This window comes from Ctenocephalides felis, unplaced genomic scaffold (assembly GCF_003426905.1).
Source record: "Ctenocephalides felis isolate EL2017-DRISC unplaced genomic scaffold, ASM342690v1 CF-g0.4_SCAFFOLD_03572, whole genome shotgun sequence".
Taxonomy (NCBI): Eukaryota; Metazoa; Arthropoda; class Insecta; order Siphonaptera; family Pulicidae; genus Ctenocephalides; species Ctenocephalides felis.
This window is the reverse complement of record NW_020539726.1, coordinates 4,311,777-4,327,838: the sequence shown is the minus strand read 5'-3', so window position 1 is coordinate 4,327,838 and position 16,062 is coordinate 4,311,777. Positions and strand designations below refer to the sequence as shown.

At 26.6% G+C, this 16,062-nt stretch overlaps 1 protein-coding gene across 1 annotated transcript in view; it reads right to left on the bottom strand.

Moving 5' to 3' along the window:
* LOC113387635 (teneurin-a-like) overlaps nt 1–16,062 on the bottom strand; it is a 186,849-nt gene that overhangs the window by 72,328 nt on the left and 98,459 nt on the right. Inside the window, 2 exon segments of the mRNA XM_026624990.1 lie at nt 2,405–2,524; nt 10,114–10,321. Of these exon segments, the coding sequence (XP_026480775.1) occupies nt 2,405–2,524; nt 10,114–10,321 (328 nt within the window).

Genomic DNA, 16,062 nt, shown 5'->3' with positions numbered 1-16,062 from the left:
TGGTGGGTCAAATATTAATACCAAAATTGCATAAATCTTTCTTACGTTTCTTATTAAAATTTAGTGTTACATTAAAATATATAAGAATTAATGTGTTATATAAAACTTATTAACTAGAAAATTTTATTAATAGTTTCACTGAACACATTCTAAGCAAAAAAAAAATTAGCAATTTTTATAGCCAAAGAAAAAATAATAAAAGTTTCAGAAACGTAGTAGAAATAAGACAACAGTGCCTCTTAAATAATTATGCTTCATTTGCACAAATTGTAGTAAGATAATATTGCTATGTAGATTTGAATTTACTCATAAAATAAGGGCAACTTATAACACACAAAAAAGTAAATTTCAGTTTTGGTCCTTCAAAATATCAAACTAAAACATTTATATAAAGTTGAGCAAATATAAACATGAAACTCATATCTTTTTTTAACATTAAAAGAAAAGGCCAGTGGTAAAAAAGACATTTGTCAATTCATATTCCTCGGGGTGGCATTTAGGTAATATACAATAAACTAATGCTAAAGATCGAAACGAAACCCATCATCAACATTGGTCCTTCGAGCCGGTTCCTAATTATTATTGGGATTAATTGAGTATTTTTAGAAAAGAAAAGTTGCATTTCTTGGGTATATGATAGAGTCAATATCAATACAAAATTGCGTATTGTATAACTTCTCATGCTTCTCGTTATACAATTTATATTACTACTAAATTTTGATGCATTTTTATAATATAAAATATTTAATATGAAATGAGATATAGACAATTTTTAGTTTCATTGAACATGATAGCAAGCAAAAACTTGTAATGGTTAAAATAAAAATCACCGCTTTTTCAACATGAAACTAAAAATCCGCACTTGAAATTATATAAGCAAATATGGTTAATATAGAAACTAAAATGGCATTACATTTCTTGGTTATATGATGAAGCCAAGATCAATAGCTTATCAATAACTACTTTTCTTAACGTTTGTCATTAAAAACAATATTTCTAAAGGAGTCGTTTTTATTCTTATATTAAAATATTTTTTAAGACATAAGAAGCTATAAAAATCTTAAACACAAAAAAATGTAATACATTTTAGAGCGAAAAAGAAACAAGTTTTTAGAAACCAGAAATAATAAAAGAATAGTGTCTACTAAATAATTATCCTTTTATAATGTGGAATAAGACATAATTGCTGTGTATCAAAAAAATGTATTCCAATTAACTCATATGATAGTGACAACTTAGAATATGCAAAAATGGCAATTCCTGCTTTAACCGTCAAAATTTTTAAAGCATAACATTTATATAAAGTTGAGCAAATAAAAAAATTAAAATCATTGCTTCTTTTAACATAGAAGGAAAAAGCCTTGGTAAAAATTATGCATGTCAATTTATATAGCTCATAATAGTAGTCGGTTTATACATATACAATAAGCTACTCCGAAAGGGTCTAAACAAACCCCATCCTCGACATAGGTCCTTCGAGCCGGATCCTAATTATTATTAGGTTTAATTAAGTATAATCCGAGAAGAAAAATTCAAAATGGCCCTAAACTTGATGTTTGTGCAGAAATTAATATAGCCTAGATATATTACAAATGAAGAATATAAAGGTTTTTCGTGTTTTTCATTAAAATTCATATTACTAAAATAAATAGTTTTTTTAATTATATTAAAATAGCATGTAAGAAATAATTTGTTATAAAGAACTAATTATCTATAAAATTTTATTAATAGTTTTGTTAACAACATTGAATGCAGACAAATGAAAAATTTTAGGGCCAACGCGAAAAAAATCTAATTTTTGCTCTTAAATGAATTATTTATATGCATATAAAAGCATAATTATTTAAAATAATTATGCTTTTATACACACAATGTTTAAGGGGCGTAGCATAAGTATCTGATATATCAACATACAAAAATATATGAACAAAATTTAAGCTTCTCAACAAAAAACTATTTGTGTCATAAATTGGTTACCCTTATAATAAAGATTTAAAAAAGAAGTAAACTTTGTATTGCAAGCACTACACTGTATAAACCACCATTATTATTTTCTTAAGTATAATGTTCGATATTTCTAATTGTTTTAGTGAACGACTATTTTCCGCAGTATTTTTGGCCAACAAGCCGCCCAAGTATTTGTTATATATTTTTGTAACATATTTTAAAAAATTTCAATAATTATGCATAAAAATATATTTCAAAATTAAAAAATATTATTATAAAAATCATAATATCAAAATAGAGTTTCAAATAATTTCATTAATTTTGAAGCAAAAGTCGGCATACTGAATGACGTCTATAGGCGACACTAGTACAAAGAGGTCCTCAAGCACATGTCGCCTATAGACGACGCTCGTAGCAAAAAGGTTAATATCAATAAATAAATAAGTTATTAGCTTACCATCCTCCTTGTCGGGTCAATGTGAATCCGAATCTCGAGTCCCTATCAACCGAGACCCTTATTCCGACAATACCAAGACCCTGAGGAGTCACGACTTGACCCCGCATTACGGACACACGGCTGTAATAGTACATACAATATAAATTTAAGTTTCTATGATATTTTTATATAGCAAAGTACCGATGAAAATTACTTGGTACAGCTATGATTGAATCGACATATTAGAATCGAAATTTTTAAAAACACTTAGGTTCTTTTGTAATAAAATCTGATATTGAAGAGCATTTACATCAGAACATTTTTCACATTGAAGACAGAAAGTGGTCAAAAATTTGAATTCAAACGTCTACTTACGTAGCAACTTTTTAAAATCGAATTAACAAAAAATTGAATAGCGTTTTGTTCATTTCTTTCAGAATTATTATAAACTCAATTTTCAAAATAAATTATAGTGAAATATTTTTCAAAATATCTCTATCTGTACCAAACAACGAAAATCGATGGCAATTTTTTAACATTAAGAATGTTGACACTTAAGCATATATTCACAAGCAATAATGTTGTTGTTTAATAATATTAAGTGACTAACTACAGAACCTGATCAAAATGGTATGTTAAACAATTTAATATACAGGAGCGTGCTCGATGTTATATGTAAATAATAATATTTACAGAACAAATAATCATTTCAGTTTCCAAAAATAGTTCATATGTTCATAAAAAAATATTTTTATTTACATATGAATATAATTATCCAGGCAAATATTTTAGTAGAATATTTAATTTATATTGTTGAACTTTGAACTCGTGCAGATATAGTTTAAATGCGTGCAAATGCATACTGAGTATTTGATTTCACTTTTATGAATAATATATAACATAGTATTTAAAATATGCAATTCCTTAATATTGAAAAATCAGCGAAGTTAATCCTTACTCAAATTGAAGCAATGTACAAGAGAATTAGTAGGAATATTAATTCAAAACTTATTTTTTAAATTATTTAATAAATTGAAAACCGACTCGATATGTATAACATTTTATATCTAAATTTAAAAATGGTGGCAAGACATGATACGACTGGTTTTACCAATGATGTTTCAAAACCGCATTTAACTATAGTATATGTTGTGCTAAAGTTGTCAGAAAAGTATTTAATTTATTATACTAATATTTTATTACAAATATTGAACATTATAGTTTCTGGTGGTTTGTAAAAAAAAGTAATATAAATTTCATAAAATGGTATCACAAATCTTGAAAAAATAATTTTGTGACCACATTCTGGCAGCAATTGACCTGAGCGCTAGATATTACTCTAAAAAAACCAAATTTAAAAAACCAATGGGGATCGAATCATAAAAGTCAATTTCAATCATGTTTGGTTTCAAAATTAGTTTTTATTCGGAAAAATTGAAAATAATATCGTTACAATTATTCAACATCAATTAGCAGCTGTGAAAAATAACCACACAACATTATGGAAAAAGATTTCGATTATGAGATTTTAGCTCTCGACGTATTTCAGTAGATTATACTAAAATTCTAAAATAAACACTAGAAGAAGAAATATTCGACAATTTTCGAATACATATGACCTCAATATACATAATAAAATAACGAACAATATTTCACAAATCGAATCACCGTGCGAATTTAAATAAATCGAATCAAAGGACGAATTTAAATAAATATTTTAAAAATTCATACATTAATAACATTGAACATAAATGATCTAAAAAAAATAATTATTATTTATTGAGAAAAACTTTGTAATAAAATACAAATAAAAATTGCCAAACAACAAAATCAATTTAAAATATGTAGATTCATATAAATATAAAATTCCTAGTCTAAATGTAAATCGCCTAAGAATGTTATTATTATTATTGCATTTCGCTATTTAAATACCAATATTTATACTTTCATTCTTAACTTATACATAATTTCTACAGAAACCTATTTGAACCTGGCCAGATCTGTTGGTTACGTAAAATTTTTATTCAAGATTCAAACTTTTAGAAAATATTTTAATATTGAACTTTTGTTTATAATGTATGAACTTTTAGAAAATATTTTAATATTGAACTTTTGTTTATAATGTACTCGTATACATTAAATGAAATACCTTTCCATAGACAACTGATAATAGTGCTTGAACAATATTATGTAGTCAAGATGCAAGTATAAGGCATTATTATACATATGCTATATATACTGGTTGCCTGTATATATATATATATATATATATATACATATGTTGAGTGAGTCCTGGTTAATCAGCTAGGCAGGGCTTGACATTATATATCAGGGCAAGGATAGACAGGATATTTTTTTAACAGAGGAGAGAAAGTTGGATAACAATGATAGACGCAGACAACAGGAATTACAAAGGGTCCCATATACATATTGAATTGTTCTGTATTAAGTTTAGTAAAATATAAAAACTTTAAAAATAAATAGATATAGTAACTATTTAAATAAGTGGTGTATCTGTAAACTAAAAACAAAAACTAATAATCATAGACATATACTTGAATCATATACATCCATGAACTACCGCAATGATAGAAAGCATTACATTCAGACATTTGGGCTGTTTGTAAGTTATCTACAATCTAATTGTATGTACAAGCACAACAGATATAGTATAGAAACACATAATTAACGAAACATATTGAGGAATGGAACACAAGCAAACTTTGTAAAAAATTAAATAAAATATAAAATTATGTGACCATTACAATAGTAAGTGTCAACCACTATACGAATAAAATAATAAAATTATCAAAATTATATATTATTAAAAATTCTACTATCATATCAAGACGAACACGCACAAACATAAAATATTTTTGGACAGGATTGCAACACAGATGGAGTATAACACAGTAACACGTAACACGTAGAATATATTAAAATGATTTTGTTTACATATATTGAATTTATGCAAGATCATATTATCGAAACAAACTTGTGTGTAAAACCAAGCATATGATGTTGCCCGAGAGTCTTGCATAAATCTTGATTTGAATGGCTTATACATTTCTCAAAAATTAACGATAAAATGATTTGTGAATGATAAAAATACCGGCCAATTCTGCCGTACAATAGTTAGGGAAAGGGTATGTTACTCTACGATTTTTATATAAAATGGTACTAAAAACTGTCAAAATGCTATGAGGTCGTTGTATAAAACCAAACCTACAAAACGTACAAACTTCAAAGTGAATCTTTTTGATGTGTCCATAATAATACATGCAATTAAATTTTCGGGACAATTCTGCGGTAACATAGACGATAACATATCGTCTTGGTACTAAAATAATATAAAATCGTATTATGGCAACTATATATGTCTTGGTACTAAAATAATATAAAAATGCTATCTATTTTCTGTACTCTACATACAAAACCGTATGTTATAAGCGCGGTTCACAAAGATGCAGTTGTCATAACTGCAATCAAACTGCAATTTGTCAAAATAATTTCGGCAAAAAGATAACATTTTTACAGATATCAGTACTAAAAATGAAAAAAGATAGCGTTGCCATAAAGACGCTATAAGATCGACTAGGTTACCACAGAATTGGCCCTCTTACGTGTAGAACGCCTGATCGGACAAGCAAGTACATAGATAGCACTTTGACAGTTTTTAGTAACATTTTATATAAAAAATGCACCGTAACGTTCTGCCATAAAACATTGGTCTATTTTACGACAGAATCAAATAATATAATACTAACAAAAATTGGAATGAAAATTATGGATTACTGATTTTGATTACAGAATCACAGATGTAATGCAGCAGTCATTGTTTTTGGAGAATATGAGAGATGCCAAAAGCCATTCAATTTGTGATGGGTTTGATTGATTATCTATGCTTGTGAAAGTGGAAGGCGCAAGTTGGTATAAATGTGATCATTTGTTTGTGTTTCTAAAGTTCTGTTTAAAATGGTTCAAGAGGAATTTGGGATTTCGTGTTTTGTTTGTGGGGAAGACGGGCTGCGACTTACCACGGCGTAAAGGAGTTCCAAAACTCGCTAACGAGTCGGATTGTGAGGTTGAGCAGTCGAGACACGCCAAAACAGCACGAGGAGGACAGAATACAAAGAGACAAGGACAAAAGTTACTAAACACAAATTACCTACTCCACACATCGAATGGCATCGAAAGAAAAAAATATAGCACATTATGATATACTTTACTTCTTTTTATTTTATTTTTTATTTATTTTACTATTTTTTCATATTTTTCTATGTAGGTTACATTAACAACAAAAATATAAATGAAAAATCAATATCAATTTTCTCTAGAAAAATAGAGGAGTATTTGTTTGAGAAAAATCGATGATGAATAAAAATAAATAAAAAGCATATTTGTGCAAAAAGTAAGAAATCGTCGACAAGTTTCTATGTGATACCTCAATTCAATTTTCTTACAAAATTTTGTAAATTTTTTTTCGAATAATTTCTCAACTTTTTGCACAGTCTGTGTCACCTCTGAAGTCCGTTTATATTAGTCCGATAGTTCGTGCTTTATTTGCAATATCAAAAACACGAACAGATTTATTTTGGGCAAACACGCACGCCGACATCCTCTCACAGGGAATATAGGATAGGAAAAAATAAATCGTAAATTTATATCAAACACAATGTTTCCCTTGAAATAATTTGTTTTCCCAAAGAAATGTTTTTATATAATTGTATATATTATGTGGCCAATTTTCTGCGATAACACAACCGATAACAGAGTTGTTATGGCAACGCTATGTGATGCTTGTTTCTTGGTATTAAAAACTGTGAAAAGGTCTATCTAATTGCTGTACAATCAGGCGTTTTACTATCATAAAAACGTATATTATAAATAAATGCGCATCATAAAGATACAGTTAAAATAATATTCTTTCTTGATATGTTTATATGTAATTTTTATTAATTTTTACAGTTTTTTTTGCCAAAAAACAAGCATAAAGTATCGTTCCTGTATCACAGAATTGGCCCATATATACATAGATTTTCCATAGACCCTAATAAAAGTATTTAATTTTTTTATAATTGTATAATTATCAAGTTCTAAAAAAAATTGATAATGCCAAGTTTATTACATTATTTCAGAAATAATACTAGATTTATATCTACAATTTACTGAGAATTTATTTTATGTAAAAATGTGGTTTTCAATGTCAGCGTACAATGTCGCACCAATATTTAAAAATTTTCAAAAATAATTTAGTCAAGTATTGCAAAACTACACCGCGGGTATAAAATTACCCTTCAATTTGCATAAGGCAATTTCACTCTAATGAAATTGGTAAAACTCATATAATAAAACGCAAAGAATAAATAAAACGAAGTTATTAAAAATATTTTTAATCGTGTGTGTAAGTATTGTGATTAGCAATTATTAATTCATCTCATTGTAAAATAGTTTGAATCAATGAGATTTCAGGCTCACAGAAGAACAAAATAACCAACACATGATTAACAGACTTCCACAGTTTAAACATTGTAATCACACATATGGGCAGTTAAGTTAGCTAAATTAATAAAAAAAAAATTTGGGAATAAACAGTACACAGGGATGTTAAGGTCCAGATTTTGGCGAACATGTTATAGCATTCGCTCTAGAATTGCTACTTATCATAACTGCAGTTTGCTTTTATAATTAAAAATATGCTATAAAAGCAAAAACTTTGTAAACAATGTACGCCAAATTGAATAATCCATCTACATTCATATTAGTGGTAGACACTTAAAATTTGGCCATTCCAACAATGGCACTTGTTAATATTTTCATTCAATTGTATCATTATAATTAAAACATTATATTCAAAATAATTCTTTTAATAATATTTAAAATATGATTTCAACCCATTACAATAGTAGGTTTTCATTACCACATCACGAGTTTATTATAAAAAATGTTTGTTTATGTACCAAATAATTTTTAGTGAAGGAAATTAAAGCTAATTTAAAGCGTTTTTGTGTCTGCCACTAATTAATAGATTAGTGCATGTATCTCCAATGATAAGTGTCAATGTTGTTAATAAAATATTAAAAAATTTCAAATAAATTTCTACTAAGTTAATAAATTTTGCCACATTTTAAAAATTTGCATATTGCACTCTTTTTATATTTGAGGTATAATATTGGAGGTACATATCAAAATAAAAATTTAATAAAAAATAGAAATACTAAATGTAATGTGTCTACCATAAACGCAAATGATAAGGCAAGTCATGTGATAATACTATGTTTAGTACAATAATAAAACAAATTAAGCCTTGGAAAAGTAACTATAGAACAAAATACTTTTGAACTATTTTAACCATGTGCAATAGCCATTATTGTAACTAAGTATTCTAACAAGTTTACGCATTATAAAATAAAATATTTAGCAATAAATCGCTATAAACAATTGTTGTTAAAGTGTAGAAAAAATGAAGAATTTTGTTCCATTTTTAGGAATTTAAACAAAAATTAGAAAAATAAAAATAAACAATGTCTTAAATAATGAAATAGCTTATTTTTGATATTGCAAATTCGTGCGACTTCTGAAGCAGTCAATCAAAAACAAATCGGATCTAATAAATGTAACAGTACATCATTTTCATTAGACGGGCTCAAACGTTTAAACCAATTCAAGACATTTACCAAACTTGATTTAACTTATAGTTTTGTTAGTTTGAGGATCCACAGACATAGGTTACAGACGAACACAGAGGTGGTATTTCAACATTAGACAAACACTAGTAAAAAATCAGGCGATACTAATAACACTTTTGAAATATTGACTGTAATTAAGTTCAGGATCACAAAAGTTAATTTAAGTATCGACCTAACCTTTTACTCGATGGAATGGTTTAAGGAAAGGAGAAGGGACTTTCTATCGATTATATTTTGCATTTGCGTCGATAAACTTCTCGTAGAAATGAAAAAAAGGGCTGCTATAAATATGGTGTGCACCACGCACTGAAATCAAAATGTTGAAAAATCAGAAATGCATCTAACAAGATCCTGAAAAAAAATTAGCTATAGTTTAACTACTGTAATGTACAAGAAAAAAATTATATAATATTGATATTCTAATACTTCAGTGCGTAGTGCATACAGAAAGCACATGTGGTCAAATACCTGAGTGCATTTTAAAAATACTTATTGTTAATTAACAAATCAATAATTTATTCAGCATACTTTAATATTTTATATTTTTTTAATTATATTTTGCGTTAGGATTGGGCTACTATTATGCTGACTAAACTATTAAAAATTCTTCATATATTAAATAAGCCTAAATTACAATAATCTGAAAATACGCGAAGCACAACAAATAATATTCAAAAAACATGTCAATAATATTATTTGTTCATGGTATTCGGAAGATATTATTACGAGTTAATTTTGTTACTATTTACTTCAATATTAGTTCTACAACTATATTAGTTAAAAAGTTACTAAGAACTAAATTTAAAAATATTGGCCAATCCACAAAAATCTATATTTAATATGATTGTCTAACTGTCAATAATGTCCAAAAAAAATAAAAAAAGCAAATGATTTCCAATATTTTTAAATAAAAAATTATTTTTTTTATCACACGTTACTTTCAAATACAAAACCAAACTTTGAATAAACGCGGCACAGAAGTAACTATATAAATTACGTTTAGTACACACCGAACTTCGGATTTTAGTATTTAATACGTACCTTTCGCTGTATTCATCCATATGAGCATAACTCTGTACGGAATTTTCTTCTATCAGAAATTTAACTCTCTGATAGAAAGATGCAGTGACTGAAGGTGGCTGCTTCCGAAGAAGGACGTCGACCGGGTCGTTCGAAGCTAAACACATAATGTGTTCGGCGCAGGCGGGGTGCGAACAGCATTCGCTGTCCGAACAATCGGTCATTCCATCTAATAAAATGTATAATTATTAGTAATTACATTACTGAATCACCTTAAAATTAACTAATTCAATCACTAAAAAACATCATCAATCAAAATTTAAAAAATAGTAAATATCAAAAAATGGTGAGAACCAAAACACGTTTAAAATATTTTCAAAAATGTTCCAAAATAACAATCCATATTTAATTGCTAAGTGAATTTTCATTATGAAAGATGTCGACCGGGTATGGTTGGATACTAAACACATTGTGTTCGGAGCAATCAGGGTGTGAACAGCATTCGCTGTCCGAATAATTGGTCATTCCATCTATTAAAATGAATAATTATCAGTAATCACATTGCTAAATGTTTGACATCCTTAAAATTAACTAATTTGTGTGAATACATTTTCAATAAATTTTCAATACAAATTTTATAAAACATAGAAATATCTTTATTAAATTTATATATTTCTATACTGGTGACTACGATATCTACAATGAAGATCGAACATAGATACAAGAATTGAAAAAAGAAAATATTGACTTTGCTGCAACGCCAAAATTATATGTGAGAGTCAATGAGGCCTTCAGTGTTTGATAAAAACAATTATTCATGTCATGACATATTTATAGTTGAAATAATAATTTTTAATACAATTTTTATAAAACATAGAAATATCTTTATTGAATTTATATATTTCTATAAATTCAATAACTAAAAAAAATCATCAATCAGAATTTAGAAAATAGTAAATATCAAATGTGAGAAGTACCAAAAACACGTTTATAATATTTTCAAAAATGATCCAAAATAACAATCCATATTTATTTGTTAAGCAAATTTTCAATATGTATGAATTGTAACTGTTAAGAAATCCTTAAAAAATTTGTCGACCCGATCGTGGGATGCTGAACACATTGTGTTCGGAGCAATAGAGGTGTAAACAGTCGCTGTTCGAATAATCGGTCATTCCATCTATTAAAATGAATAATTATCAGTAATCACATTGCTGAGTCCTTGAAATTAACTAATACAAAAAATAATAAAGAAAAAAGGTGAGAAACAAAAAAATGTTTAAAATATTTTCAAAAAGGATCCAAAATAACAATCGTTGGGTGAGGATGCACCTTAATGTGTTCGGCGCAAGCGGGGTGCAAACACTCCATATATTAAAATGTATGATTATAAGTAATCACATTTCTGAATGCCAAAATTAACTAATTCAAAAACTAATAAAACATCCATCAATTAGAATTTTGAAAATAGTAAATACCAAAAATGGTGAGAACCAAAAACACGTTTAAAATATTTCCAAAAATTATCCAAAATAACAATCCATATTCATTTGTTAAGCGAATTTTCATTATGTATAAATTGTAACTATTAAGAATTCATTAAGAAAAATGTCGACCGGGTCGTTAGATACTAAACACATTGTGTTTGGAGCAGACGGGGTGCAAACACCATCCACTATCTGAAAAATCGGTCACTCCATATATTAAAATGTATAATTATCAGTAATCACATTGCTGAGTCTCCTTAAAATTAACTAATTCAATAACTAAAAAAATCATCAATCAGAATTTAGAAAATAGTAAATATCAAAAATGGTGAAAAAAAAAAGAACCAAAAACATGATTACAATATTACAAAAATGATCCGAATAACAATCCATATTTATTTGTTAAGTGAATTTTCATTGTGAAATATGTCGATCGGGTGTCGTTGGATGCTAAACACATTGCGTTCGGAGCAATAGGGGTGCAAACAGTCGCTGTTCGAATAATCGGTCATTTCATCTATTAAAATGAATAATTATCAGTAATCACATTGCTAAATGTTTGACATCCTTAAAATTAACTAATTTGTGGGAATACATTTTCAATAAATTTTCAATACAAATTTTGTAAAACATAGAAATATCTTTATTAAATTTATATATTTCTATACTGGTGACCTACGATATCTACAATGAAGATTGAACATGGATACAAGAATTGAAAAAAGAAAATATTGACTTTGCTGCAACGCCAAAATTATATGTGAGAATCAATGAGGCCTTCAGTGTTTGATAAAAACAATTATTCATGTCATGACATATTTATAGTTGAAATAATAATTTTTAATACAATATTTATAAAACATAGAAATATATTTATTGAATTTATATATTTCTATAAATTCAATAACTAAACAAAATCATCAATCAGAATTGAGATAATAGTAAATATCAAAAATGGTGAGAAGAACCACAAACACGTTTATAATATTTTCAAAAATGATCCGAATAACAATCCATATTTATTTGTTAAGCGAATTTTCAATATGTATAAATTGTAACTGTTAAGAATTCCTTAAGAAAGATGTCGACCGGGTCGTTGGATGCTGAACACATTGTGTTCGGAGCAAGCGGGGTGTAAAAAGTCGCTGTTCAAATAATCGGTCCATCTATTAAAATAAATAATTATCAGTAATCACATTGCTGAATCCTTGAAATTAACTAATACAAAAAATAATAAAAAAAAGGTGAGAAACAGAAACATGTTTAAAATATTTTCAAAAAGGATCCAAAATAACAATCGGCACAAGTGGGGCAAACACCATCCACTATCTGAAAAATCGGTCACTCCATATATTAAAATGTATGATTATGAGTAATCACATTTCTGAATGCCAAAATTAACTAATTCAAAAACTAATAAAACAATCATCAATCAGAATTTAGAAAATAGTAAATACCAAAAATGGTGAGAACCAAAAACACGTTTAAAATATTTCGAAAAATTATCCAGAATAACAATCTTTCAACAATTTCTTTAAAATCTTTTATTATATTTTTTTATAAAAATTCGTTTTAAATATTTTCATAATTATCTACTATATAATTTACTATAAGTAGGCAGCGGATGTACTTGCATATTAGATATTTTTCTACAATGGCCTAAGTAAATTCGTATTATTTAATTTTTTGCTTATTCCAAATTCAATACGATTATTGCATAAATATTTATCTTGGTTATAAATCCATCATTCACACTTTAAAAAAAATGTTTAATATTTGTTACAGACATCCGTATTAATACGGATTACAGATAATCCCTACATTGTGCATGTAAATGCTCATATTTGTTTATCTAAAAGTTCATATTTGTTTACCTAAAAGTTCATATTTGTAAACTTTCCCCTCCAGAGTTTTAATAATTTTTAAGCTATATTTTAAATTTTTGAGTTAGTTTACATTCAGTCGCGATACTAAAAACATATTGAAAAGTAACTAAATATATTAATATTATATGTTGATCGCTGTTTAGCATCCGTTTTTTACTAATCAAATCTGTTGGTTTTTGTAGTAAGTCTAGGTAAAGTGTAGTAATTGTAACAAGAATAAAACTATGGGGACAGAATTGTAACGATTATAGCCTTAATAGTAACTATTGAATTTTCATTAATTTCCTTTACATATAATACATATGGGGAGTTAGAAGCTAATTATAACAGGGTAAGTATTAACAGGCTTTTTTCAATAAATTTTAAACGATAATAAAATGTTTTTTTGTCTCGATTGCACATGTTTGTACCCCGATTTATGTTGTCATAACTATAGTCCCGCAGGATGAGGCTGTATACGAAAGTGTGCAGCTGCGCCATTTTTATCAGGCAATATAAAATTATACTATATTAAAATTTGGCTTGCGTTATTATTATCGACTAATTTTACATTTTATTTATTTCTTTTCGTTTTCGAATCTTTGATAATGTGTAACATTTTATGTGGATGCTAAATGTTTAAATAGTAATTTTGATTAATGTAAAAAAACGCATCTGGTTTACAACTTTAAGGTTAGTTGTAACATGCAAAATTGTATTTTCTGGTATACAGATTCAATTAAAGAAGATTGGAAAAAGTAGTTCGTAAGATATGGGTACATGTAAATTGTATTACAGGAGACACTATATCTTTTCTTTGTATTTATTGTAGTTTATGTTGATTTCTGAAAGAAATTTCTATTACAGAAGAAACTATACTATTTTATTTATATCAATTATGAAAAGAATTACTTAGAAATACGTCATTTATCTTAAAAATGAGTAAAAAATAAATTATCAAATATATTATTCAGCAATGCCAAACACCTGGTAAGTTGTAACATCGCATTTATTTTTAGAAAATGATTAATTGTGAAACAATGAACAATAGTTACAAAATCAATTTTACTTCAAAAAAAGAAACAATCAAGCCATTATTCGTCTTCATTTCGAAGAGAAAAAACTGTTGCAACAAGTCCCTATATTAAAATTATGTATGTATATATTTCAAAACATTAACAAAGTATTAACAAAACAATGATATGGATTATTAAAAAAGGAATCTAAAAACTTCATAACAAAAATAATGTGTACATTAAAATTCAATTACGAATATTTTCTCTCCCTTCTGTACAAAATTAAAATAATTGACAATAACAAATTCTTACATGAAGAAATTCAAAGAAAATGGCAGCATTTAATTTTAGAATGTTAAAAAATATTTCAGTAACGCAAACTTTGAAATGTAAAAATTATACATCTCAAATATTGAGATTTATCTATTCAATTTTACTAGCTTACGTTATTCACAAAATGTTAATGAACATAAAGTATTTGTTTATTAGACTAGAAATTAAAAATTAATTATAAATTTTAAAATATTGATTTTGTGTAATAGTAATCATATAAATGACATATATATAAAAAATGTTAAATAAATATTCTAAAAGAGAATATATAAAAATATATAAAAAAATTCTCAGATATTTCATAGTATATTTAAATATCGCTAGTTCCACATATTAATTATATAATATCAACATGTCGATTTAAAAAGTTATGCTTCACATATCGTAGATTCAAAATGATTTTCATATTTCATACTTTTATATTATTTGGACAAAACATTTTAAAAAAACTAAATTATTTTTAAATATTGTTAATTAAAGTATTGTTAGTTAAATAGTATGGTTTTATAAATTGTTCAAATAAGCGCATTAATGATATGTATTTATTATTGTTATAAGTGAACTGCATTATGCATAAATAATACTTACATATTATTCACATATTAGTCCAATCTATTTATATATTAACTCGCATTAAAAGAAAAAGTAATACAGAAATACCGCAAAATATAAAATTGATTCATAATTGACAACTAATACAATAAATGCGCCTGTAAGAAAATAAACTGAGATTATAATTTGTTGATTGAAGGTATTAAAATTATACAGTCTCTTAAAAATTTAAAAATTAAAAAAAAAATAGTAAGGGCAGTGGAACGAAACACATATTCAATAGCATAGCAAGTCTCAACAGAAAAAAAAAACATACGGCAGATGTACCTACTGCTTCAGGTATATTATTTATATACATACTATTACCAAGTTTTTCAAAACTACGGCTGAATCTTTTCTTGAATAATTTGTATTAAATATTCTAAAGAAAAATTAATGCCATTCCAAAATTCGTATTTAAAAATTGCCAACAAAAATTGTTATATTAAATTAAAATGAGCAGTTTGTGAGCAATTGATTTAATTGAGGCTAATAATTAAAAAAAACTTAACACAGGCGAATGAGTTTATTTTTATAAATAAACTTGTTTTTTTAAAAAGATGTGTCAACTGAAAATAAATGGATATGTTAAAATGAAAATTATACATATCATAATGTGCAATGCCACAAAAAGTTTAATATAGTATTGCAACGCTTTATAAGTTCGTAAGAGAACAG